The sequence below is a fragment of the Balaenoptera acutorostrata genome, chromosome 17, assembly GCF_949987535.1.
Source record: "Balaenoptera acutorostrata chromosome 17, mBalAcu1.1, whole genome shotgun sequence".
In the NCBI taxonomy this organism is placed as follows: domain Eukaryota; kingdom Metazoa; phylum Chordata; class Mammalia; order Artiodactyla; family Balaenopteridae; genus Balaenoptera; species Balaenoptera acutorostrata.
The window spans coordinates 1,824,109-1,850,995 of record NC_080080.1 but is presented as its reverse complement, the minus strand read 5'-3'; the positions used below and the strand labels follow the sequence as shown (position 1 = coordinate 1,850,995).

Genomic DNA, 26,887 nt, shown 5'->3' with positions numbered 1-26,887 from the left:
TTCCTCTGGAGTAGCCAGGAGCTCCCACGGCCCTCCCAGCTGAAGCCTGCGGAGCAGGGCAAGGCGGGGGCAGGCGGGAGCACGGGTCCTGCAAGGCAGACGCCGAAGCGGGCCACCTGGCACGCGCGGGAGCTCTCTGTGAGCCCCGGCACCCTGGACAGCTGGCCCGGTCAGTCTGACCACCAGGCCTGGGCCGGCCGCCAGGCGTTGCCTCAGGAGTCTCCTCCCCTCCTCCAGGCCACCGTCTCCCCGCGGGACCCCCGGCCCGCCCCTCCCGTCTGCCTGCCCTGTGTCCAGGCTCGGGCAGGCCAGGCAGCTCCCCTGCTGGCACGGTGCTCCGCAGCTCAGTCTGGGACCGGCAGACCAGGAGGAAGCCGTGCTAGGAGGGCCGCTCGGAAGCTCGCCCCCCAGGTGGGTGTTCAGGGGTACTGTGGGCGGGGCCTGGGCTCTCTGCGGACCCGCCCAGGAGAGGGGCCCGTCTGATCAGCGGCCAGGTGATGTGAGGTGTGGCCAGGCGCCCCTTCCGCGGTGGGGTGGGCAGCTCAGGGGCTGGAGGCCTGGCCTGGGGCGTGCAGCGCTTCCTCTGCCCCGTGCCCGGCTCCCTCACCGGCCTCCCACAGACCAGCGGCTCCCGGAGAAGCCCTTCTGCCCACCTGGTGCCCCATCTAGGAAGCGGACCCCTCCCACCTTCGTGCTGCGGACACTGCCTGGATGGCAAGCAAGGAGGACACACGCCTGCGCACAGGCACATACGACACACGTGCACACATACGTACGTAAACTTCGTGCACAGCACTGCAGCACACCTGAGCACGTGCGCACACACACACATCACGTACACACACGTGCAGGTGCACACGTGCATGCACACGCGCACACACATGCACCGCCCCCCAACCAGGGCCTGCTCATGCCTGTGTCCCCCGCATGCTGTGAGCAGTGAGTCTAGGGCAAGTCTTCACCATCTGGCCTCACAGGTCTCATCTGTGCAGGGGGTGAGACTCTTCTCACCTCAGGGGCTCAGAGGCCCCCCTCGGGGGGCAGGCACTTCGAGCTTTAAGACTGCCCCTCAGAGCTAGTCCCCGCCTCCTTTGGAGGCCTTTCCGCATCCATCTGGGCCGTGTTGATTTATCCTCTGTCCTCCTCTGGCCCATGGGGCTGGCATTTCTTTAGCCATCTCTCTGGCAGTTTCTCCTGGGCCTCAAGGACACCCCTGACCCTTGTCTCCAGAACAGGAATGTGAGCCAGGCTAGACCCCCGCACCCTCAGGGAGCGCCATCCGTGTGCTCAGCACGGCAGGAAGAACACGGGACGGCCCTGCGCTCACTCCCAGGGGCAGGCCCATCTCCCCTGAGCAGAGACTTCTTCGCCGATCCAGAAAGGGTGAGAGGGTCTCTGCTGGGAGGGGCTTTCCTGCCCAGCCTTGCTGCGAATGGTCCGCAGGCTGTAGTCGCTCACCCTGGGCCCAGGGCAGCCAGACCACAGCCCCAGGACCCGCGCCACCTCCCTCCTGCCTGCGGGCTCCGCAGGCCCCACCAGGTCCGGTCCCCAGGCCAGCCAGACAGCAGGCAGGTCGGCCCACGTCCGCCGCTTAGAGGAGTGGGGACACCCGCAGAGTCACACTGAAGCTGGGCCAAGGCAGCGCCCACCTGACCTGAAGCTACTGCGAGTCGCCAAGGACACTGGGGCAGGTGGAGCACAGAGCAGGGTGCAGGGCCCCCCCAGTCCCTCTGCCCTATGCCCGTGACCTCTGCCCGTCTACCCAGGCATGGTGAGCCCCGTCACCAGCAGATTGACTTAAATCTTCGCCTGGGGTTACTTTTCTGCAGGCGATCACTCAGAGCAGGGCTGTGGAGTGCACAGAGCTGCGGTGGGCGGGAAGGGGCACGGCTTGGGGCTCAGCCTGAGGCCCGGGTGCACACGGGGTCCCCCTCCCCGCCCCTCGCGGCCCCACCAGCTGTCCCTCCCAGTGCCTGGAACCCAATTCACATTTACATTTCCCAGCAGATGGTGGGGAGAATTTATAACAATCTGATCACGAAAATAAGATTCTCCGGTGTTCTCTGCACCCAGGGACTCAGGCCTCGGCAAATCCAATTGCTGCTTATTTACCCTGCTCGGCTCCAAATTAAAAGGCAGCCTCCCCTCCCCCACAGGCTGCCCAGCGTGGCCCTCAGCCTGGCCAGGGCAGCAGGTCCCAGCCTGGACGAGGCCCCTCGGGCTCTCAGATTATAACATCCTGTCACTGAGAACAGGATGAAGGGCTCTGGCCAGAGAGTCCCTCCTCATCCTCCCTGGAGGCTTGGGGCCTGGGCCAGGCCACCAGTTGGGCTCTTCGCGAGTCCTGCCCTTGGCTGGACTTGGATTAGCTCAGAAGCCCAAGCTCCCCAAGGCACCATCTGACCCCGGGCCTGGCCCACTGGAGACCTTCCTTCTTTCTGCACCTCCTAATCTCCCCTGCCCAGGGGACCATGCCCCGGCCCTGCCTTCCAGGTGCCTCTGCATAGGTACGGGCGGTGCACGGACCATGCAGTGCGTTGACAGAGCACGGACTGCACGCTGAGCACTGTTGCGGGGGCCGGGTGCAGCCAGAGCCCTGCCTTGTGGAGGTCACCTGCCCAGGAAGACAAGGACTTACAGGGGGTGTTGGCACGTGTGGGGATGGGAGGGTGAGAGGCAGCAGGGAAGCCTCTCTGATAAGCACATGTCTGAGTAAAGACCTACACTGGGGAGCAGTTAGGATGTGGAAAGGATGCAGGAGAGGGGGAAGAAAGGAGGCCGACCTTGTCCCTGGCACCCGCGGGGCGTTCACTGCTGTTCTCTGCTGCTGCTGCCGGAGGACAGTTGCACAGCTCCCCACGCAGGGCCTCAGGGTGGTCGTTCAAAGTTCAGCATCATCCCCCATCCTCGTCCTTGAGGCAGCTCCATGGAGGGTGGGGGCATTACTTCCCCCAAAGCCGGTGGTTCGTCCAGGCTTCCTGCTAAACTACCAGCTCCAAAAGGTAGGCCACGGGACTCAGCACGGTCCGCTTGTGTTGTGATAGGATGACCAGGTCTGTGTCCATGAGACAGACAGGCCCACGATGATCCTTTCCCGTACGTATGTCACCTTTGATTTGACCTCGAGTTATGTATTTAGGAATTTCCCCTTTTTCCATTCTCTGGGGAGGTTTGTACAAGACTGGATCTCTGCCCTGAAAGTTGGGTAGAACGTACGTAAAAGACCAATCGGGCTTAGTGTTTCCATGGGAGAAAGTCTTTCCGACGCATTCTGTTTCTTTAATGGCTACAGGACCACTGATCTATTTATTCTTGAGTCAATGTTGGCAAATTGTACTTTTCTAGGAATCTGTCCATTTTTTCCCTAAGTTTCCAAATTTGTTGGCATAAGACCATTCATAGAATTCTCTTATTACTTTGGAATTTCTGCTCTTTCAGTGCTGGATCAATCTTACTAGTGGTTTGTCTATTTTCACCATCCTTCCAAAGAACCAGCTCTTGGCTTCCTGCAGACACTATTATAACTTAATAAATTCTGCTTAGTCTCTATAATCTTCTTCCTTCTAATTTCTCAGGGTTCATTCTGTAGTCCTTTTACTCTTATTTAATGTCTTTTTAATATCTTAATTCATTAATTTTCAGCCTTTCTTCTTTTGTTGTGTAAGTATTTAAGGCTATTAATTTCCTTTGAAGTACCCCACAGATTTTGATATGTAGTATTTTCATCATTATTCAATTATGTCTTTTTTACATATCTATTAATGATTTCTTCATCGACCTCCCAGTTAGTTAGGACTGTTTTAAATATTTCCCAACATACAAGGAACTTTTTCTTTATTTTTGTGCATTTTCCTAATTGCATTTTCTAATAATTGCAGTGTTTTACCCATTACTGATTCTTTGAAGTTTGTTGACACTTGCTCTATGACCTAAGTCATGGTCAAAATCTGTAGCCGTCCCAGGCGTCCTGGAGAAGACCGTTATCTGTTGTTTGAGGGTCCAGTAAGTCAAGTGCTGATTATTACTGAAACCTGCACTATCTTCACTAATTCCTAGTCTCTGTGACCATGTTGACAACTTCTACTCTCCTGATGGAGTCCCTTTGCAGGTGGAAAGTTCTGGCTTTATTTATCTATTTAGAGCTCTTTTATTAGGTGTATAGAAATGTAAGATTCTTCATCTTCCTGAGGAGATGAACCGATCATGCAGTAATTTGTGCTATCCTGTTTATTTACTTATATGATTAATTCTGATAGTATCCATGTACATATTTGTCTTCACGTCCATTTTGTCCAAAGCTGACCTTACCACTCACACCCTCCCTGACTCTGACCGGTGTGTTTTTCTTTATAGTTTCATTCTCACCTTCTGGTCCTTATGTTTTACTGGATCACTTCTAAATGGCAAAGAGATATTTTTTTCCTACAGTCTGATGATCCTTGACATTTAATAGGCTCTCCTAATCTGTCCACATTTGTTTACTGGACAAGATTTCAAAAGCTTGCCTCAGGTTTTCTATTTGTCCAATTTCTTTTTCTTCTGTATTATTTTAGTTGCTCTTTATTCCCCCCCCCCCTTTTTTTATTCAGTAGACTTTTGTCTGCTTACTTGCATTCTTACTCCTTTCTTCCTGGTGTGGAAGTTATAGACTCCTACAATACTCTTCCAGAGGTTACTGCTGCCTTCAATTTTATTGTATTTTCCACTGGTGTCTTGTGTGTGTAGGTCTGTGAGACGCTATCACACATGAAGATCCTTGTACCGCTGTGGTGACTGGATACAGAGCTGCTCCAATACCTCGGGGGCCCTCGTGCTGTCCTAGAGTTGCACCCACCCAGCACACCTCCCGGCCCCGTTTCTATCTCCACAATCTCGTCCCTTAGAGGATGTCAGACCCACGGAATCACCCAGCATGGGCTCTATGAGACAGGCTCCTCCACTCAGCAAAATGCCCTCAGAACCCTCCACCTTTTCATCCATCTTTATTGCTGAGTAGTATTTCTTGGCGTGGATGCACCACAGTTTAACCATTTACCCACAGAAGGCATCTGGGTTATTTCCTATTTGGGGTTGTTACAGATAAAGATGCTGTGAATATCTGTGTACAGGTTTTTGTGTAAACATGACTTTTTATTTCTCTAGGATAAATGTGCAGGAGTGCAATTGTTGGGAAGTCTGGTAAGTGAATGTTTAACTTTTTAAGAAACTACCACAGTGTTTTCCAGAGTAGCTGTATCATTTTGCATTCCTGCCAGCAGTGTATGAATGGTCCACTTTCTCTGTATCGTTGTATCTCTTATTTTAGCCATTCTACCAGGCGTGCGGTGGTATCTCATTATGGTTTTAATTTGCATTTCTCTAATGGCTAGTGATGTTGAACATCTTTTCAGATGCTTATTTTCTATCCATATATCTTCTTTGGTGAAGGGTCTGCTCAAATCTTTTGCCCATTTTCTAATTCAAGTGTATTTTTTCTTATTGTTGGATTTAGAGAGCTCTTTATATATTCAGGATACAAGCCCTCTGTCAGCTATGTGATCTACAAACATTATCTCCCCGTAAGTAGTTTGTCTTTTTATCCTAACAGCGTCGTTTGAAGAGTGTAAGTCTTTAATTTCAATGAAGGAATCCTTGAGTTTTTACCATGTATAGTTAACAGACACCAAAATTAATATTTAGTTTCTCTGAAAATGGGCTCAGAATAATTTAATCACTATCATTGTCCCATTGTTGTTCTGTCCTTTCTAAAAACTTAACTGCACAAATAAGACATTACAGTCAAAAATCACTGTTTAATATGAAATGATGTTATTATCTCACACAGTCCTTTGTTGGATCTGCCCCACATTTACCAGCTCCTTGGTTCACTTTCCTTGTCACAGACCTTCCTTCGAGGACTATTCTCCATCCTCGAGTCCATCCTTCAGAAGCTCCTTTGGTGAAAGTCTGTTGGCAGTAAACCCTCAAGTTTTCACTTGTCTTTGCTCTCCAGAGATGGTTTTGAGGGCGGCGCGATTCCAGGCTGACAGTCCCTTCTCTCGGCCTTGGTGGGTATCACTCCACCGTCCCCAGCCTCCACGGTTGCTGCTGTGACTGAGCTGGGAGCGGGGCTGTCATTCCGCCCCTCCTCCCGGGCCTCCTTCCCGCTCGGGGGCCGCGGTTTCTGGGAGGCGTGGGGCTGCCAGGTGTCAGGTGCCTCCTGTGTCTGCGGGATGGTGGGCGGTCGGGTGGGGCCTCCTCACACACTGCCTTTCCTCATTCAATTCTCTTCTCCTGGGACCCCGCCCAGACCTGTGCTGAATCGCTGGTATACCCTCCGCACCCCTCCACCCGTCACCCTTTCCGCTTCCTTAGCTCTCCCTGGCGCACTGTTACTTCCCCAGCTAAGCCTCCCAGGTTGCTCCTCTCACGTCATCCGGGACCAAATGTGTTGCCAGGTCCCCCGCCGACTTCTTTGTTCTAAAAGTCATCACTGACCTTTTCCAGACTCATTGGGTCACTTTTGATCATCTCTTATTATTAATCATCTTTGTGATTTCATCTTCTTTTTAAAATATTCCTTAGACACTATCTTATGTTAGGCATCTGATTAATTCCTTGGGGGTCTGCACGAGTCGGCAGTGGCTGCCCTAACAAGTAACACAGACTCGGCGGTTCAAACAACAGAAACGCACCCCGTCCCCGTCCTGGAGGCCGAAAGTCAGATGCCACGGCGTGCGCAGGCCTTCTCCTCCTGAGGCCTCCCTCCCTGGCGTGTGCACAGCCCTCCCCTCCCGTGTCCTCACGCGGCCATCCCTCTGTGCGCATCTGTGTCCTGATCTCTTCTTCTTATAAGGACACGAGTCACGTTGAATCCGAGGTCACACCAGAGACCTCACCTTACCTCAATCACCTCTGAAGGCCCCAACCCCAAACACAGTCACCTGCTCAGGTCCTGGGGTGAGGACTTCAACATCTGAACTTTAGGGGGACATAATTTAGCCTGTATCGGGCCTAAAGCCGTGGTCTTGTTATTTCTGCAACCGCTGGCCCTCCCTCCTCCCCTGCACCCCGTGGCTGCCCACGGCAGACTAAGTGACCTCTGCCTGCGGGCTCACGTGGCTCTTCTTCTTCTGAGGGTCCCCCAAGGCCTACGGCACTCTCCCCGAAAGGACCGTCTGCCAGGATCTCAGCTGCCTCCCGTCCAGCGCTTTTGACTGCGGTGGCGAGGAGCTGGCGGTGAGGGGACAAGCCTGGTTATTTCGCTTCCCCCTGCAAGCCGGCAAAGCGTTTACAGTCATGGTTTTTTCCACGTGAAGCTGTCTCCTAGCAGGGAAGCCGCGTGGGCTGCCTAACGTGCAGTGTACCAAGAGGGGTCTGCCCAGCTCCCTCCTTGCCTGCGGCTGCCCCGGGCCGGGGACCTGGCCTTGCTCACTTGGGGTCACATGGACGGGCTCACGCACTTGGTAAAGCAGCGCGACGAACGGACAGGGCATGAACTGGGAATCCTGAAACCGGGCTCCAAGCGGCCCCCAGCTCTCTCCATGACCCCGGCCATCACCCCTGCGCCCCCAAGGCCACCCGGCCTCAGACTTGCCATGGTGACCTGGGGTCTCTTCAGGCTCTGAGGAAAGCTGTCCCGGCCGCCCTCCAGCCTGTCTCTCTGGAACACAGAGGCCTTGCAATCAACCAGAGCAAGCCACAGAAACATGGTCTGCCGTGGTGCCTGACGCCTTCTAGACGCCCCGAGTCAGGACCCTTCGGTCTTCACACCTCCGGGCTGTTCTGTGCACAGGACGCTGCTGCCCCTCCCCCTCTCCTTAAACGCCCCCAGGCACCTGTCACTCAGCCTCCACGGGGTCTCCTCCCCTCCCTGCCGCCCTGTCCCCGGGCTCCCACACGGGGTCCTCAGAGCCCCGGCCTGTGGGCCCCGCCCTCCTCAGGCACACGGCCCCCGACCCTGGGCTGCCACAGCCCCCCTGGCCCCCGGGCCCCGCACAGGACAGCAACGCCGCCCGCCCTCCCGGTGGCCCTCCTCTCCCGCATGTCCCTGTCCGGGCCTGCCATCTGCCTGGTCGCCCGGCCCAGAGTCTGGGCAGAAAGCACAGGAGGTGCTGGAAGCCCCCCGGAGGGGTCAGATGTCTCCCCGCTGCCTCACCTCACACGCGCCTCCCTCAACGCTCTGCTTCTGACCAGCTCCCGTCTAAACCAAGACCCAGCCTCCTTCTTAACGGATCTTCAGGCCACTCCCACCCCAGATCCTCAGCTCCCCTTCCCGCATGAACACCCCTGCCCTCGAGGCCAGGCAGGGCCCCTGTCCCCCTGCCTGCCACCCAGGCTCCCTCGTGCACCCCCAGACCGATGGCCCGACAGGCAGGCACCCCATCCCCGTCATGCCCTGCCGGGCCCTCAGCAGGCAAAGAGCATACCGGGCCTGTGGAGGCGGCCAGACCTCTGCTCAGCCTGGGCTGCTGTGTCCTCAGCACTCAGTGCAGGGCCCAGAGCAGGTGTCCAGTAGGGGTTACGGGACTGGCCAGAGTCAGAGTTCAGCACGGGACCAGGGTCAGAGTTCAGCATGGGACCAGGGTCAGGGCTCAGCATGGGACCAGGGTCAGGGCTCAGCATGGGACCAGGGTCAGGGCTCAGCGTGGGACCAGGGTCAGGGCTCAGCGTGGGACCAGGATCAGGGCTCAGCGTGGGACCAGGGTCAGGGCTCAGCATGGGACCAGGGTCAGGGCTCAGCGTGGGACCAGGATCAGGGCTCAGCGTGGGACCAGGGTCAGGGCTCTGCGTGGGACCCGGGTCAGGGCTAGGTTGGGATCTGAGTAGGTGCTGACCAGGGTTAGTGGGTAACCTTGGACAGCAGTGTTCATTGCCTAGAGAGGTGTGTGTCCACTGCAGTGGGCATCTTAATGGACAAGCAGGGTCCATGCCTTTCACCTGGAATGAAGCTCTAGGAAGACGCCAGACATGGCACTGAAATGCACTCTGGCTTTGTAGGGCTGAAGGAAAGGCCGCCATGGAGAACACACGGTGTCCTCCGGACCGCAGGGGAAGAGGAGGCTGGAAGGGCGCTGGCCACACTGCAGAGGGCTGGATGGGCAGCTAAGGAGCTCGGGCTTTCTTTTGTGGACAAGAGTTGCTGACATGCTGCCGGCTCCACGGTAAACAGCGAAACCAGGAAAAGTCCCTCCCACTGTGTTTGTTCCACCCTGGTCTCTGCGCCCCTCAGTGCCAGGCTGCCTGGGAGCCCCGGGACCAGCACGCTGTCCAGTTCATGCCAGGACCTCAGCCTCTCGCTTCCGGAAAAGGCTTTCATCGCGAGTCTGGAGAAGGAGGCAAAGGGGAAGCTGGAGGTGGCACAGCTCCAGGGCCACGAGGACCCCAACAGCCACCCGAACTGTGCGCTGAGGCCCGTGTGCCCTGCCTGGCGGGGCCGGGAGCTGGGGCCAGCCCCGAGGGACCCCACAGGGCCAGGAGTCACAGGTGAGGTGGATCTGACACCCGGGGGGATCAGGGCTGCCTGCCAGGCAAGGGCAGAGGCAGAGCGCACGCGCAGACAGACGGGCTCCATCTCGTTTCCTGTCAGCGTCACCCTCGTTATCATCACTGGCTTTTTTTGTTGTTATTTTATGCTTATATAAGAAAAATATCTTTTTCCAAGAAAAGTCGACAGGTATAAAATGGCATCCCACCCCATCCAGTACCAACGAACGTATGTGCACATACATATATATACCCCACACCACAGACATAAAATTGAGAGAAATAACCGCAGGCCCACGGGGCGTGGTTCCCTCGGGGCAGCATCAAGAGGATGCAGGGTCCCAGCCCCCCTCAGTCGGTATGCCCACGGAGCAGGGGGCTTCCGGGAGTCACTCCAGGGCACACGCTGGGGGTTTCCTGGGTGCCCAGCAGAGCCACACTCCAGGGCCCACACCCGAGGCAGTGGTTTGGGGGCGCTGCGCCCCGCGTGCTTCTTCCCGCAGCTCCACTCACCCACTGCCCGCCGAGAGGCGCCCCGTTCTGCACTCCACAGCACTCGCCCCGACGGTCGGAGCGCGGGATGGGAGCGGAGGGGGCTCGGTCCGCCCACCGGCGTCATCCCTGAGTAGACCTCAGCCGGGCCCTCCTTTCGCGTCACTGAGGCCCACGGACAATGGCAGGACGGAAGGGGCAACCACAGGCGGAAGTCCAGCGTCCTCTCTGGCTCCATCGAGGCCCCGCCTCTGCCCCTCAGAGGGGCAGGACCGGAGTCCCTGCTCTGCACGCGGCCCACGGGGTCCAGACCCTAGATCTCCTCCTCCACCTTCAGGATCATCCCTGAGAAGACCTCCTGGCCTGTGTGCCTGCCCTGGGGGCTGCCCTGGGAGCCTCCAGCTGGCCTGCAGGCTGTTCCGCCCCCAGGGGAGCCATCCGGCACTGCGGGCGAGGCGCCCCGGGTCGGGAGGGCCTCCACCAGCCTCTCCAGGGTCCGGTTGAGGGCCTCGACGCCGTCGGCCAGCCGCTGGCTCTGCTCGGCCAGCCGCTGCAGCAGCAGGTTCTGCTGGGCCATCAGCGCACTCTGCTGCTGGGACCAGGCGCCGAGCAGGGCGCCCTGCTGCCGCTCTGAGTCCAGCAGCCGCCGTTCCAGGTCCGAGGCCTCAGCCCCTGTGGGCTTCCCGGAGGGCTGGGGTGCCGCCGAGGAGGGCGGCGAGGGCCGGGAGGCCCCGGGGAATGTGGCCGCGGGGGGTGCCGAGGCCGGGGAGGCGGGCGGGGAGGGTGAGGAGGTGGACGCAGGGAAGGCTCCTCGGGGGTCCAGGGGGTCGGCTTCAGGCAGGCTCGGCCCATCCAGCGTCCGCAGGGGTAGCCGCAGGCAGCCGGGGGCCTCGTCCTCGTCGGCTGGCAGAGGGAGACAGGAAACGTGAGCCTTCGCCGGCCAGGACCGGGGCGATGCCAGGGAGCGCCACCTGCACGAGGCCCGCTGCCCACGCGGCTACTTCGGTCTCGCGGGGCCCCTCTGCAGCGGGCAGCAGCACCCTCACTAGGACACCAAGACTCGGAGGGCAAACGACGTCCTCCAGTAACGCCGAGGTAAAACTTCAACCTGGCAGCTCCAAAGCCAAGGTGCCACCACCACATGCTGCCATCTGTCTGTCCATCCGCCCACCCACCCAAGCTGGCCATTAATCTACCCACCCTCCTGTCTGCCCATCTGTCTACCTACACATATCCACCCACTCATCCATCCCCTCATCTATCTGCCCATCTGTTTGTTCATCAAGCATCCATCCGTCCCTCCATCTGCCCACCTCCTTCCTTCCTTTCATCCTTCTTCCTTACGTCCATCCATCCATCCATCCGTTCATCTCTCAGCCATCCATCCTCAAACCATCCATCATCCATCCATCAACTATCCATCCTTGATCCATCTATCTATCCACCCACACCTCTATCCATCCACCCACTTGTGTATACACCCTTCCAATCCTTCAGTCCATCCATCTACCCATCCATCTGTCTGTCCATCCATCCACCAAGCAAACATCCCATAAAGATGAGCAGCTGTATATAAAAGCAGAGCTACCCCAGGGTAGCAGGAAAAGCCAAGACTTGGAATCCTACAAACTGGGCTCCCAAATCAGCTCTTCCTCTTGACAGCTGTGTGACCTTGGGGAAACCCTTCTCTCCTTTGGGTCTCAAATCCCTAGTGTGCAAATGAAAGGCCCAGCTGAAGGCTAACCTTCCAGTTGGCTGGGTGTGGAGGGTGAGTCAACCAAGGTCCCAGGGAAAACCCCTGGGCCTGAGCCCCAGGTTGCGGTGCCCTGCCTTGCTGACTCCTGCCGACATGCTGCGTGGCAGTGGGCAAGGGCAGGAGGAATTACTATGGGGTGGCAACTTCGGGCTGTACCTCCTGGATCTGAGCCCCTCTCACCTCACCTATGGCACAGGTGGTCCTGCTTTGCGAAGGAAAAGGGGCGATGACGGCATCGCCCCCGAGGACTGGGCCCACGAGCTCCCGGGCGCCAGGTAGGGGTTCTGAGCCTGATGTGTCCGTGGGCGCAGGTGGCTGCCCAGCCTCCTCCTGTTCTTCCTTTACCTCCTCCTCCTCCTCACTGTCACATCCTCCTTCTGGGGTCCAGGCATCTGCGGTCCAGGCACTTGCTGACCCTTCTGAGCCCGGAGGCTCCCGGGGCGAGCCACCCTGCCGGCGTGCTGCTTCCCTCTCGAGAGGAGGCTTCCTGGGGGTGAGGGCCCTCGGCAGGCACTGGCCCACTCGGAGAGCTCCCGTTGGAGAGGCCGGGCCCTGGGCGCCCGACACGTCCGCCTTGCTCGTCAGTTGCAGCCCGTACCTTCTATTCTGGGAGGCCCTGGAAGGACCCAGCCAGGTGGAGAGGTCCGGGTGCAGGTCTGGCCGCCCTCGGCGTGCTGAGAGGTCGGGGCCCGTGGCTGGGGCAGAGTCCCGACCTGGCACCAGCAGACACGACCTCCAGCCCTGCCTCCGCCCCGCCCTGCAGACACATGCCGTTTCCCCCCCTTGGTGTGGTGTTCACCAGCTGTCACGTGTGGCCTACGCTTGTCGCCCTGACTTAGGAGTCTAGTGGCCACTGACAGAGAAAAGGGGAGGCCAGCAGTGGGGCCAGCCTCCACCCCACGACGCACTCTCGTGGAGTCCAGCGGCCTCCAGGCCCGCGTGTGCTCTGCCCACTGGGCTCCCTGAGGGAGGGGAAGCCTGGGAAGGGAGCGCAGCTGCTAGGAGGGGGCCGCTCTTTCCCGCTCTTTGCCCCGCCCACACCCCTGCCTGGTCCAGACCATCACCCTGTGCCCTCTCCTCCCCTCTAAGGCAACTGGAGTCCCTTGCCCAGCACAGCCCTGACTTCCCAAAGCCCCCAGGGAACAGGACGTCGTCCATCATCTCTCCCCGGCCCCCTCCCTGCTCCCGCCGGCAGGGCCCCCACGCAGCGTCAGCACCCCGGCCTGTGGCGCCCCGAGCTCGCCTGGGCAGCCCCTCCCTTGGCCTCTGTCCCCTCTGCCAGGACAACTCCCGCTCGGCGCTCCCCCAGGAAGCCCCCCCTGCCTCGGCTGGCCCAGGGCCCTCGCGTCACTGGACTGGACTGTCCACCCCGCCCTCCCCCAGGACGCACGCTCCAGGAGAGATGCGCTCTGTGGGCTCCACCTCTGCGAGTCGGGGCGCGGCACGGAGCCGGGGGCCAGCGAGTGATGCGGAGCAAGCAGAGGGCAGGTGCTGGCACCCCCTCCCTGCTGGACCCAGGTCCGAGCCTGCCTGGCCCAGTCACGGGCTCACGCGGTGGCTGCAGGTCAGCCCGGCAGCCCGGCATTGGTCCCCACGGCTGCCCTAAGCCCATCTCAAGCAAATAAGGGTCAGATATTTGTCCTCACTCTCTGTGAGCCGGCCAACTCGTCCCAAGCAGAGAGGGCCCCACCAGCTCCAGCCGGGGGCCAGGCCAGGGGCAGACACGGACACAGCCGGCCCAGCGGTCGGAAGGCCAGGCGGCCCCCTCCACGGCCCGCGCCCTCCAGGAAGGCAGCAGACACTGACGGACCCATGCTGCCCTTCTGAGAGTGAGGGAGAAGCCGCAGAGCTTCCTGCAGGGGCAGCTGGGGTGCTGCGCGCCCTGGACACAGGGAGACACAGCCACGTCGGCACCCACGGCAGCGAGACCCAGCTGGTGGGCGCTGCTCCTGGCCGCCCTTCACCCCTGCCCTCTCACTTCACTGCCGAGCGGTGGGCAGAAGCCCCGGCCGCGCTCTCGGCGGCGGGGTTGGGGGAGGGGGTGGTGCAGACTAGGGGGAGGCGGGACCTCCCACCCTGGGCACGCGGCCCGCAACCCCTTCCTCTCCCCTCCCCCACAGCAGCCCGCCTGGGCGCAGAGAAGACCCTGCGGGCCTGCCCCTCCCAGGCGCGGGCAGGGGTCGGAGGGGCGGCGGGCTGTCCCCTCACGCTGACTTACTTGGTGCCGGCTGGCTCCAGCCAGGAGCTCACTGGCCGCCTCTGCGTGCGAGGACGCAGCCTCAAGGCCGGCTTCAATACTATCTGCAAATCAAGACAACAGAAGCAATTACAGAGTGGAGACCCCGAGGTCACCCAGGGCCGTGGGGATGGGGCGTGGACAGCATCTGCCCCCCCCGGTGATCACTCAGAGGCACAAGCGGGGAGCCCAGCCTCCAGAGAAGAGAGGCTGCGGCGATGGGGCACCGGTCACCCCCCTGGCGTGGGCGCTGGCCGGCCTGAGCTGCCAGGACAGAGAGCCTGGGGGTGCCTGTCCCTTGGAGCCGCGGCAGCCCGCACAGCAGAGGGTGAGGCCCGGCTCTGCAGTGGCTCTGCCGTGACTCTGCACGCTCACAGAGTCGCCGTGAAGACGGCGAGCCTGGGCCTGGGAACACTCCCTCCGCACTCGGCCCTGGACATCAGCAAGTGCACTGACCGGCCGGTTCTGACAACAGTGAGGGGCTGAGCGGGGACCAGGACTTCGGGCAGGGGCCGGCTGGGTGCGTCCACGCAGCCCCCGAGATGCCAGCCCCACAGCACACCTGAGCCGCCCTGACGAGGCCCAGGGGCCGCCCTTGGACACCAGGAGACTCCCCTCAGCGACGCCCTTGGTAAAAAGGCAGCATCACATAAAACAGGTGCCAAATCCATCCTTGCCCTGCTGTGGACGCACAGCCCAGCTGGAGGGCACGCAGGGCAGGGGTGAGTTCGGACCGCGGTGCTTGACCCCAGCAGGAACCGGGTTTGCACCCAGCTGAGGACCAGGGCGATTCTCTATGCTGTTTTCTCTCCTCCCAAAGGGAAGGACCGCCCAGACGATCAGGGAGTGACCGTGGCCATGGGCACGGCCCTCAGCAGGGACCAGACGCAAACACGCATCAAGTAAATTCTTCCAGGAAAAGAGGACAAGCCTCCAAATTCATGCATTTTGGTGAGAACTCCAGAGGCAGAAACGGCTAAACACACACATCTCCCTGGAGAGCTGCGCACCTGGGCACCACCCAGGCCGAGGCAGGGACCGTTCCCATAAACGCAGGTGCCGCCCAGGCACCAAGTCCCCTGGGCCCCGGGTTGAGCAGGGGGCGTCTTCCCTGCCTGGGGTTCCCTCCCTGAAGTCTGAGTCCGGCCCCTCCACGGGGAGCCCCATCAAGAGAGTATGGGAGCACCCCTGCTTCTCTCGCATGCGCAGGGCCGGCCCCCCCAGAAGAGCAGAGGCATCCTCGGCCCCATCACACCGAGGTCACGGTCTCCAGCCAGTCTGGAAGAGCAGCAGGGAAGGAAGGACACACAGAAGGCTGATTTGTCCGTTCACAGCTGCCAGCGAGGCAGGACCAGGAGGCGCCCACCCAGGCCCCCGCCCCCCTCACCACCACCGACTTAGGACTGAGGTGAATAGGAGCCACCTCGTGCCCCAGACCCTCTCGCCAGTGGCCCGGCCACGCCCGACAGGGAGGGAGGTGGCAGAGAGGTGAGAACGGCTGCCCCGTGTGCCAGAAGACAGCGGTGCCCGGGCCAGCTGGGCACTGGGGTCACAGCCTGGAGGGCTGGATCGTAGGTCTGCTCAGTGTCCCCCAGATCAGACGCAGCCCTACCCTGGGACATCGTACACGCAGACCCCCGGCTTGCGGCCAGCTCCCTCCTCCTGAGCCCTGGGGGCTGCCAGGCGGGCAGGCAACACCCACCACGGGGCCTGCGGCTCCGGTGCCTCCTCGACCCTGGCCACGGCCTTTGCATGTCTTGAAGACCCTGGGCTGGCCGGGCGCAGCCCTGCAGGGCCACAGGCCCCCAGGCTCACCCCCAGTCCCCGCGGGGGGTGCTCGGCGGGAGCTGCCCTGGAGGCCTCCGCTCTGGGGGTCTCCGGGGCACCCAGACTCTGGGCCAGGCCCCCCGGGACCAAAGAGGAGCCCCTCAGCACCACTCCGCCAAACTCGGACAGAGCTGCAGGCACGCCGGGGGGGCCCTGCACTCTGCCAACCAGCCGTCCTCAGCCCTGCAGCCGGACCCTGCCCAAGCCCCAGGCCAGAACTGACCCAGAGGCAGGAGCCGGTGGGGCTGGGCCTCGAGCCACCCCCAAACCAGGCATGGCAGCCACTCCCCTGCTTGGTCTCAGCCCACCGGAGTGGGGAGGGGGTGTCCTGCCCCTACCCCCCTCTCTCACTCATTCCACAAACCTCTCTGAGTCAGCACTGTGCCCAGCCAACCCCAAGAGGAGCTCACCGTCAGCGGACTGTCCCAACGGAGGAGAGCCTGGGAGCCGCGGGGTCCGGGAGAGGGGGCGCCGGCGCACCAGGGCGGGCAGGGACGTCTGGGCCAGGCTGGGCCTCGTGACCCAGGAGTATGCCCAGCGCCACACACGGGCCACCAGGAGAAACACAGCCACCAAGCTCCTGCCTTGATCCGGGGCTGGGAACTCGCAGGACGGGTCTGAACACCCAGGACCACACCCGTGCCACCTGCTGCCAGCCCCCCTCGGCCCTTAGAGTGTGCCCACCCTGCAGCACCCCAAAACCAGGTCTGGCTCTGCCTGTAGGGAAGCAGGTGGCCTCCCGAACTAGGCCCCGCCCTATCGTCCAGGCCCACGACCTGGTCCAGCCCAGGGCACGGCCGTGTCCCGGGTCTGCGTGCATCTCTGATCCGCCCAGCCCTGCTCGGTGCAGAATCCCCACTAGAAGGTCTGCTGGGGCCTCTGTTGGGGGCGTCTGTGGCCCCTGCTTGTCCCCACGAGGCTGAATCCTGCCGTCCACTCTGCAGCCCTCAGGAGGGAGCTGGTCCTGCTTCTGGCATCGTCCCCAAAGTCCTTCCAGCAGCTCCCCAGGAAGGGGTGAGGGAAGGGTCCGGTGGGGCTCAGCTTCGAGCTGTGGGTGGAGCCATTAGGCGCAGACAGATGTACCCCTGGCGAAGGGCGCTCCTCGCGGACATTCAGAGGCGTCTCGAGGAGGAGGAGGAGAAGGAGGAATGCGAGGAGGGGGCGCTGGAGGGAAGGCCCAGCCAAGCACCCGTCTTCCTCACCAGGCTCAGAACCTTCTGCAAAGGTGGCCCTGGCGGTGGGCCCTGGGCTCCGAGGGGTCAGCAGGCCCTGGGAGGCTGCGAGCCCCAGACACTGCCCTGGCCTGTTCTGGGGGCTGAGTGACCCAGGGAGAAGGGCCCCCACTCTGAGAGCACAAGAGGGCGTCGGGGGGTGAGGTCACCCCCACTGCCTGCCCCACGCCCGTGACAGGGCACAGCAGGGGCAGGGAGGTGAGCTGAGCCGGGCCAGTGATGGAGGAGACAGCGCCGGCCTCCCACGAGCACCCGAGCGATTCACGGGGACCTGGGCTCCCCGAGGCCTCTGAGGCCCTGTCATGCGGGGCGACCCCAGACGGACCTGGCCCTGAGCCTCAGCTCCTTCACGCCCAGGACGGGCCTGGAGCCTCGGCCTCCCCATCTAGACACAGAGGGGCCTCAGCTCTCCCCGCGGTTCTTGCTCGAAGCTCCGTGCAGGCTGTTGAGGGTCCACTTACTCGGCAGGGCCTCGGCGGCCCGGCCCTCGCCAGCGGGGCCCGGGGCCGCGAAGGTCTCAGCCACCATGCGCTCGACGGGCGTGAGGACGGGCCCGGGGGCCCGGGGGCGCTCGGCCAGCTTCCTGCGCACCGCCCCTCGCAGGTCCCGCCACTTGTGCTTGACGTCGCCCAGGTCCCGGCGGCAGTAGCCCAGCGCGTTCACCGCCTGCAGGATCGCACTCCACAAGCGGTGCTTCCGGGCGGGCGGGCCCCGCAGGGCCCCGAACAGCAGCGGGTAGTAGCGCGTCACCCTCTGCACCAGCACCTCGGTCTCCTGCGGGCTGAAGTTGGGCTTCCGCGTCTTGGTGCGTGAGTGGGAGCCCGGCCGCAGGGGCGCACAGCCCGGCCCGGGCAGCGGGGCCACCACGGCCGGCTCGGGGCTGGAGCTGCGCCGGCACGCGGCCTTGTCGCTGCTGGACCCTGGAAAGGCACCGGAGGCTCAGGGCGGGCGGGGGCCGACGGGCGCCTGGCGGCAGATGGGACGGGCCGTGGAGAGCAGAGCCCCCGACCCCGGCTCGTGGCCCCGGGTCTCCACCGCCCCCCGTAGAGGGGACAGTGGCCCCAGACCAACAACCATCGTCGCAGGGACACCCATAACAGCACGCAGCACGCAGCGGGGTCCCGTCTGGGCCCAGGTGCCCATCCCCTCCGCCGGGCCCCAACCAGGGTCACAGCAGGTGAGTCCTCACCACCTCCCCGCCCGGGGGACAGCCCCTCCCAATCAGTGATGGGGCTGAGTGACCATCCGGGTGACACCTGCATGTCCATCTGGAGCGTACAAGCCTCCTGCACACCCACCACGAGACGGCCAGCCAGAGCGAGGGTGAGGGAGGATGTGGAGACAGAGGGGGTCCTGGGGTGACGGGCGGCCCCGCCCAGAGCAGGGTCCTGCAGGAGCCCAGCCTCCGCAGGTGAGCGAGGGGCCTGAGGCAGCGCGGCCCGACCCTCTCCAGTTGCTCTGCTCCTGGGGGTGCAGCACACCCCGAGGAGGGCAGCCGGGCTGCCCGCTGGGGAGCAGGACGTGCGTGGGCCTCAGCACCTCCCTGGCGCCCGGGCCTGAGAGGCGGGAGGTTATTCACAGCCAGGGGACCCCAGTGAGGCAACGACTCGGCAGGGGAACGGGGTGGAGGGGGGGTGGGCGAGCCCTGGGCCGTGGCTGGGTGCTGACTGTTGGCCGAGTGGCTCTGGGCACCCCGAGCCGCCTTGCTCTTCCAGGCCAGGGGCTGTGAGTACCCCCTTCCCGACCTCCCCGCTGCCCAGGCCACCCGGGCACTCAGGGCAGCAGCAGGAAAGCCCCAAGGCCACAGCAGGTGGCAGGCCGGGCTGGGTGGGCGGAGGCCCTCACGTGGGGGAGACTGGGGAACAGCAGGGACATCAGCTCCCCCCTCACAGCCCTGTAACCCACCACGCACGTTTCCTGGGAAGCAGCTCCCGGCTCCACACCCCCAGCAGTCTCCGCGGGGGGACCCGCTGTAGCCCATTCCCCGCCCAGGACAGCTTGTCCTCCCCCGGGGAGTCCTTGGTTGGGGAGGAAGGCCTGGTGGGGGGGGGCAGGCAGGCCAGGGCTCTTCCATGAGCAGAACGGGTGGGCCAGCCTGTTGCGTGAGCCCCCTCAGGCCCGGCCTTCCCGAGGGGCTGGGGACGACCTGAGGAGGCGGGGAAGGAATGCGGCAGAAGCTCAGACCTCCAAACCTGCCCAGGCCTTGCCGTCTGCCCACGCCTGGGGGAGCGGGCAGGTGGCTGGGTGGATGGCATGGGTACCCACCGATGGCCTCTCCTTGCTCTGACACCATGGAGGCCAAGTCCTTGATGATCTGGTTCACATCCAATAGGTCACTCTGTGGAAACAAGATGGCAGCCATTAGGTCAAGGGCACGGCCACCAAGAGTGCTAAGTGAGAGCTAAGGACCAGAAACAAGCCCAGGGTCACCCCGCAAGTCAGAGACATTGCTGGGATCTGAATTACTGTCTCCTGACCCCAAGGCCAGACCCCATGCTGAGGATCCCAGGGCTGTGCGCTCCCTTGCTGTGAACAGAGGACCCAGGGTCTGGAAGGCTGCAGTCTAGTCTAGTGCAGGGCTGCGGCCCGGCACGGTCCTGCAGGCCTGACTAAAGGAGGGAAGAGGCTGTCTAGAGCAGAGGGCACAGGCTGCACCTCCCACAGGCCTGTCGGTCCTGCAGACGCCTCACTCCTCATTCCCTCCCGGGGGGGCTCCTTGACGGAGGGTCCACTCTTCCTTCCCTGTACACTCGGCACCTAGCACGGGCCAGCACACGTGGGTGGGGGGTGGGTAGATGGATGGATGGTGGATGGATGGACGATGGAGGGTGGGTGGGTGGGTGGACGGACCGTAGCCCCACTGCTGTCTAAAGAATGAGTAGCTTCGTGAAGCTAGTGAATGGGGTAAGCAGCAGAACTGAGACCAGGAAACTCTGGGGTACCTCCCACCCGGCATGTCATGCTGGCCTCTTGCATCCTCCATGCCGCCCACCTCTATCCTAACTCCACTCGCCCAGCAAAAGCAGCAACGATGCTGGTGAGGGATGTGGCCACTCACAGGCCACTCGCCTGGGGCTGTGCTAGGCGCACATCACACATGGCCACCTGCACACCGGCAGCACCTGTGAAGGGAGGTCACGGCACCCACCTGACAATGGAGGTTGTGGGGCTCGGAAAGGTGCGTGACGCCCCGGGCCTCACAGAAAGGGGGAGGGCTGGGGTTGGCACCGATGCCCGCTGACTTGAAGCCCTCTCCCTGCAGGAGACGGCTCCTCCACCGGCCAGCCAGGTGCCCCCACCTACCACTGGGCAAATGCAAACCTCCTCCTCCCTCAGTGCCCGGCGCATGGCCAGGGTAGAGCCAGAGGGAAGGTTCCTTCGCGCCCGTGAGACGGCGGGGGGGGGCAGGGGGGTGAGGATTCACCCCCCCGCCCCTGCCCCCACCACCCTGCAGCTCATGCGGAGCCTGGATTGACTTCCACGAGGGTCATTTCACCCCACTGCAAAATATTACAAGGAGACTCATTGCCTTTTCAGGAGTGCTCTGGGAGATGAAGCAATTAGCCTGATCTTAAACCAACATGTACTATCGACTGCAATTCCACCACTGGCTCACACACGGCGGAGGCGGCGGCTCTGCTGGGACGGAGCCCACAGCCGGGAAGGTGGTGGTGAGCGTGGGGCCTCGAGTGGCCTTGGCCTGGGCCCATTTCCGGGATCCACGTCCCCACGGCCCTCCCTGGCTGAGGCCACTGGTGGGGAGGCCAAGCTTAGGCGCCACCCTAAGGTCCAGACCTCAAGGTCACACGCGACAGCCACGGGCTCAGCCAGGCCTCAGGCAGACAGACCCACCTCTTCACGCTTCCAGGTTCCCGTCCCAAGGCCACCAGACCACCAACCTTGACCTCGGCCGCTGAGCTAGCCCGGTGGGCCGCGGAAAGAGCCTCTCTCGCACAAGGCTGGCCTGGGGGCCCTGAGCCTGACCGTGGGTGCACTTGGACTCGGGGGCTCAGAGGAGCTTTTCTAGGGCACACAGCCTCCCACGCCGCGTGAGGGCACCGCTGGTACCCCCACTTCACAGCAGGGGAAATCGTCACCAGAGGTTAAGGGACTTGCCCTGGGACACGCAGCTGGGAAACATCGGCACCCGCGTTCACGCCCGCCCGGCCCCCCTTCCCTGGGTCACCGCTGGGAGCGGGGCAGCCCCGGCAGCTGGGACACCTGATCAGCACCCAGGGGCGGAGGGCTCGATCCCAGGGAGGTCCGGTGCCACAGCCACCGGCACCGGCAGACTTAACGTGCACGCACTGGATCCCTCCCCGTGGGCACAGGGACAGAGCCTCGGCAAAGGAGAGGACAGGGAGGGGGTGGCTGAGCGGGGCCACGAGCCCGGTGCCTCCTGGGGGCCTGGGAGCGAGCCCGCCGCCCCTGGAGCAGGAGCAGCCATGCGTCGCCGTGGCCCGGCCTCGGCGGGACACACGGCTACTGCCACGGGTGGTCCTTGTCTGGAGCAGCACCGACCCCGAGAACCCGGGACGGCCCGGGGGGAACACGGGGTCCCCAGTCCAGCCCATGTTCTGGGCTTCGGGAGAGGCCCCCAGGGAGATGCAGCAGCCAAGGCAAGTCTCCAACGCTGCCAACACACAGGCGCAGTGGCTGCCGACCAGCTCGACAAACTGCCGTCTCCACCAGGGCCTTGTCTCCTCCCCACGTGACGTTTCTGTAGCGAGGAGCCCTCCAAACACGGTCGGGGCTGTGGCCGAGGATGGCGGCCAGGAGCGGCAATGACCCGGCCCGCTGGCGTGAGCTGAGATGCACCCAGAGCACTGGGCACACAGGCTGGCAGCACGGAGGCGGCGGAGCCTCACGCGGGTGACCCACCCGACGGCGCTCCAAGGGCACCCGCGTCTCATTCTCCAGAAACTCATCGTCATGGCTGCCTCCTGGGAGGTCTCCACTCACTGGGCTCCGGGGAGTCGACGTAACCTTTGACACGGACACCCTCTTCATTTCCAGCCTCCCTCTTTTTAAGATGCCTGAGACTCCGACCGCTGACCGTCGCCACCTCTCTGCTGATGTTGAGGAGCCCCGCCAGCCCCACATCCTCTGCAGACCGTCCTGGGGCCCTACTTCGCCCTCAGACCCACGACCCTCTGAGTTGTTCAGCGATGGATAAATCGCTCGCTTGGAAGAGACGCTCAGGCTGGGCTCCTCGCAACACTCCGTGTTCCAGGAACGGCTTTCTGCGGAGACCCTTCCCCACGTGACTCAGACCTGACTCGCCCAGGACGAGGCTGGACCTGGACCCCTAACTCCCTCTCTGCCTCACACAAGATGAGCCGAACCACTCATCCCGCGGCCCGCTGGGACAGGAGGCGTGCTGGCCACGTGTGAACCCAGCTCCTCTCCACGGCCTGGGCCCCCGCAGATGCCCCAGCCCAGCCCCTCCAGCTCGGCGCACTCCCTTGCAGACGAGAAGCCTGTCCCGACTCCCAGATGTTTGCACATCTTACATCACAGCGTTCTCCTCCCTCAAGAGCCCCCCACTCCCTGGAACAATCCTTTTGAATAAAGACCCACTCAAAAAAGAAGGAAGCCGTGTCGGGGGGGATAAGGGGAGTGAGGGTGTCCCAGGGCCCCCTTGCTCCAGCGGGTCTCCACCAGCCTGGGGGCCAAGGGAGTGAGGATGGGAGCAGGGGACACTGCCCCAGCACCAGGCTGACCCCCGACCTCGGGCCACCGTGAGGGGGTCAGCAGGGTGCGCCCCCCAGGCAGAGCCGGACAGACTACGGGGAGAGGGTGGCAGGCGAGCCTGGGGCCACAGACTCCGCCTGGCCTCCCGGGCAGCAGCCTCCTATGGGATCTCAGAGAACGGACCAGACTGGCTCCGAGGGGCTGCTCAGAGCACAGGGACCCCAGGATCCCAGCTCCCAGCCAGATGATCCTGTGGGCACACAGCCTCCAGCCCCCCGGAAGGTCTGGGGCAGGGAGCCCCACGCGCACTTTCCTAGTAGTGGGAGCAGGTGTGACCCTGGCTGCCCGGGGGCTGCGGTCCCCACCCCCAGCCCCAGGCCTTTGGCCGGCGGAGGAGTTTGTGGGCTAGCACCTCCTCCTCGTCCAGGATCACTCACGGATGCTGGGACATGCTTGTTGCGGGTAGACCTGATGATGGGCCAGGAGAGGGAGGGGCCCAGGGGAGGGGGCAGCACACAGAGCGGCAGTGTCCGGGCACAGGCAACTGGCACGAATGGTGGTCCCTCCGGTCACCGTGCTGGGCACCTGAGCAGGCCTCGGCTCCTGATGGAGGATGCCAAGGGCAAATGAGGGGCATGTGCCAGAGATGTGGGCCCCACCAGGAGCTGGGGTAGGAGCCGAGCTCCAGGCAGAAGTCCAGGACTCAGTCCCCGGGGTGTGAGCTCAAAGCCAGGCTGGTCACGGGGACCATGCTGGGAGCCCAGAAGCCCCCCAGGGGATGGAGCCCCCGGGGACAGCAAGCAGCCCCAGCCGCGATGCACGAGGGCGGCAGGCACTGGGAGCCATGTGCCCAGGCGTGGGCACCAGAGAGCGGGAGAGACTATAAAACACCTTAACTTAGTAAATGTTTAAATCAGGCAATTATTTTCCTGATTGCTTCTAAAACTAGAACTCATTAAAAGCTCTCACGGAATCTTCTCTCTTCTTTCACTGGCGCTGAGGAATAACAACCTTGCACAGGACATAATAAAACCTCGGGGTGTGTGTGTGTGTGTGTGTGTGTGTGTGTGTGTGCGCGCGCGTGTGCGCTTGTGCGTGCCCTCCACTTTTAAGAGCAAAAAGAAAGAAAATGCCACTGCATTTTTCTCTATCATGCAATCTCTTCTCGTAATTAGGATCTTGGCAACCATCCACCTACAGAGACGACGGTCCCAGTCAGTGGAATAGCCAAACTTTATTTATCAATTTATTCACATATTTATAGCTAGATATTGGCCAGATCAACCAGCCCCCTGCACTCTGGCCGCACAATGTCAGCTACTGGCAGGGTGGCTGAGGCCCCACAGGCTCTGCTCAGCCTGGAGGCCCCTCCTGGCCCCTCTTCACCCCAGCCTCCTCCCTCCTCGGCCTGCCAGGTAGCCATGGCAACAGAGCAGCTGGTGAGCACAGAGCTCTGCACCTGGGTCAGGTGACACAGCAGCTCAGGAGGGGAGCAGGGAGCGCCAGGCCTCACAGGTGAGATCAGGTGAGCCGGGCTTGGCACAAGGAGCCGGTGAAGACATGGCAGCACAGGACGGCGGGCAGAGCTGGCTGGGAGCCAACAGGTGACTCGGCCAGACCAGTGCCTGGCAAGCCCATTACACGCTGGCAGTGGCTGGGGGCACGTGCCCGTCTCATTCGACCTCCTCCCAACCCCCTGGGGAGACCAGGCACTGCCCTGCCCTCCAGACAGGAAGAGCCCACCTCAAGCAGAGTTAAGTGACTGGCCATGCGCAGGCGGAGCTGGGCCTCGTGGGCTGGCTCCCGGGCTCCGCCATCCCCTCGTGGGGCGACCTCAGTGCCCTGCTGCATCCTCCTTGTCTGGGGAAGAGGTGTCAGAGCATCGCAGTCAGGACAGCCCCACTCTCGAGTCAGGCAGCCGGGCTCCAGTCCCAGCTCGGCCACACGCAAGCTGTGTGGCCCGGCCAAGTGACACGACTCCTCCAAGGCGCCACCTCATCGCTGGTAAAACTGGGGCGCCGCGGCGCTCACGCTCACAGGGCTTTCGTGGGGGCTGATGGAAGGTGCATATAAATAAAGGCAGCAGAGCCCTTTTATTACAACACAAGTCTTCTGCGGAGTCCCAACACGTAAAACTTCTCAGCCATTCACCTGCCATCCACTCAACCCCGTCCATCTACCCACCCATCACCCACCCGTCCCCCAACCATCCATCTATCTACCCACCCCTCCATCCCCCATCCCCTTGATTGCTCCAGAGAGAGTCACTGAGTGCCCAGACAGTGTCGTGCACCCTCTGGGGCGTCAGGGCTAAAACAGACGAAAATCCCTGCCTCCATGGGGCTTACGTTCTCCTGGAAGAAGAGAAATAATAATGAGATAAGTAATTAAGTGGTATGTTAGACAATGCAGAGGACAACTGAAATTTTAGACGGGGAACATCTGAGTCAAAACCTGAAAATAAAAGGAAACAAGGTGATGGAGTGTCTGGAGGAACAAGGGTCCAGGCTCGGGACGGGTGGGGCTGGAGGGACGTACCGGCCCGGTCCTGGCACTGTGACCTCAGCCCCACTCAGGGAGGAGGGACAGGGCAGCCCACTTCGGGGGCAACGAGGAGCCCAGGTCTGGGAGGTGGGACCAAACTGCCCCCGGGCTGGAGAGGGCCGCCCCGCAGAGGACCTGGGAGGACGTGGGCCCAGAGCTGTGCAGGGGGCAGCAGGAGCACGGGTGTGTGGAGGCACCCCTGGCAGAGGCGAGGGGCAGCCGTGCAGGGACAAAGCAGGGGTCACCCGTTAGCACTTGGGCAGCAGGGAGGGGCCTGAGGGTCCATGAAGACCATCGGCCGCAGCTGTAGGGACAGCGGGCAAGCCACTGGCCAGAGGGAGACCGTGGGCTCTCAGGGCGGCCTTGTCTCCAGAAGAGGAAGCTCTGGAGGCCTCGCCTCCGCCCTCTGGGAGGACGGTCTCCCGGGAAAGCGGCCCCGGCGGAGGGCTGGGCACCTGAGGGAGTGTGGTGGGGACCTGCAGGCACCCCTCCTGCCCCTCAGGAGAGGCCTCGCCCTGCCTCCCAGCCCGCAGCTCAGCCTGCAGCCCCAGGGGTCACCCCCGCGGCACCCAGGGATGCCCCACCTTCCAGTCTACCAAGCACCCCACAGCCCATTATGAGAGTCCCCCATTTCTGATTGCCCCACAGGACTAAGAAACAGGCTCAGAGAGGGGACTGAGGCTGGAAGGGACGCGAGGTGGGGCCAGCTGGGAGAGCTGGCTCTCCCCAGGCTGGCCACAGCCTTGCCGTGTGTCTGAAGGGACCCCAGCCCTTCTCTCGGGGCCCCACATGCTCAGTTACAGAAGGCACACGATGGAGGGTACACGGCCACTGAGAATGGGCAGTGGGCACCCAGCCCTGCGGGCCAGACTCCAGAGGAGGGAGGGCCGAGGCCCTGGAGGAGGCAGGGCTCTGGCACAGCTGCGGGTGGACAGACAGGCCGTCGAGGGGCAGAGGGCAGGCCTGGGGACAGAGCTGCCACTGGTCGACAGTGGGGAGGGGCAGCAGCTCCTGGGCACTACTTCACCAGGAGCCCAGACGTCTCCTGACGCCCCCCGATCCCGCCGCTGCCTGCCCACACCCAGCCTCACGCCACTGCCTGAACGCACGTACAGCTCACGTTCCATAACGAGATGGACATTCCCTCTCCTCTCTGCTCCAGGCAGGGCCACTGGCCAGGAGGCTGCGAGCCGCCACCTCCGCCCCAGCAGCACCCCTCCCCGACCCTCGGGGTCCTGGGAGGTTTGGGGCCCCTGAGGCCTCACCCACCTGGGACCAGTGTCAGGGAGGTGCCCTCAGCTGGGAAGCCAGAGACCAGCCACCTCCAAAACAGGGCGGGGGGAAGGAGCCCGAGAGGGGAGCCAAGGGTTGGTGGGGGGTGGACGGTGCCGCGGGTGCCCTCCCGTCGGAGGGACCCGCCCCGCAGACCAGGCTCCCGTATGCTCGGAGCTCCCCTCGGCCTGGCACGGCCCTCCTGATGCACCTCGCCTGGGTGCGGCCAGGGCTCAGCCCACCTGGGTCAGACCGCGCCTGTCGGGAAGTGGGTGCCGACATCCTGGCTCCACGGGAGCACGTGCCAGGGACACGTGTGCCCTGGGCTGGCGCGGCTCCCCTTCGTGATCAGCCCCTCTGCCCTCTGGA

At 62.6% G+C, this 26,887-nt stretch overlaps 1 protein-coding gene across 1 annotated transcript in view; it reads right to left on the bottom strand.

Annotated features, from left to right (window-relative positions):
• TSNARE1 (t-SNARE domain containing 1) overlaps window positions 1–26,887 on the bottom strand; it is a 131,887-nt gene that overhangs the window by 38,784 nt on the left and 66,216 nt on the right. Inside the window, 3 exon segments of the mRNA XM_057531654.1 lie at window positions 13,932–14,014; window positions 17,470–17,928; window positions 19,274–19,346. Of these exon segments, the coding sequence (XP_057387637.1) occupies window positions 13,932–14,014; window positions 17,470–17,928; window positions 19,274–19,346 (615 nt within the window).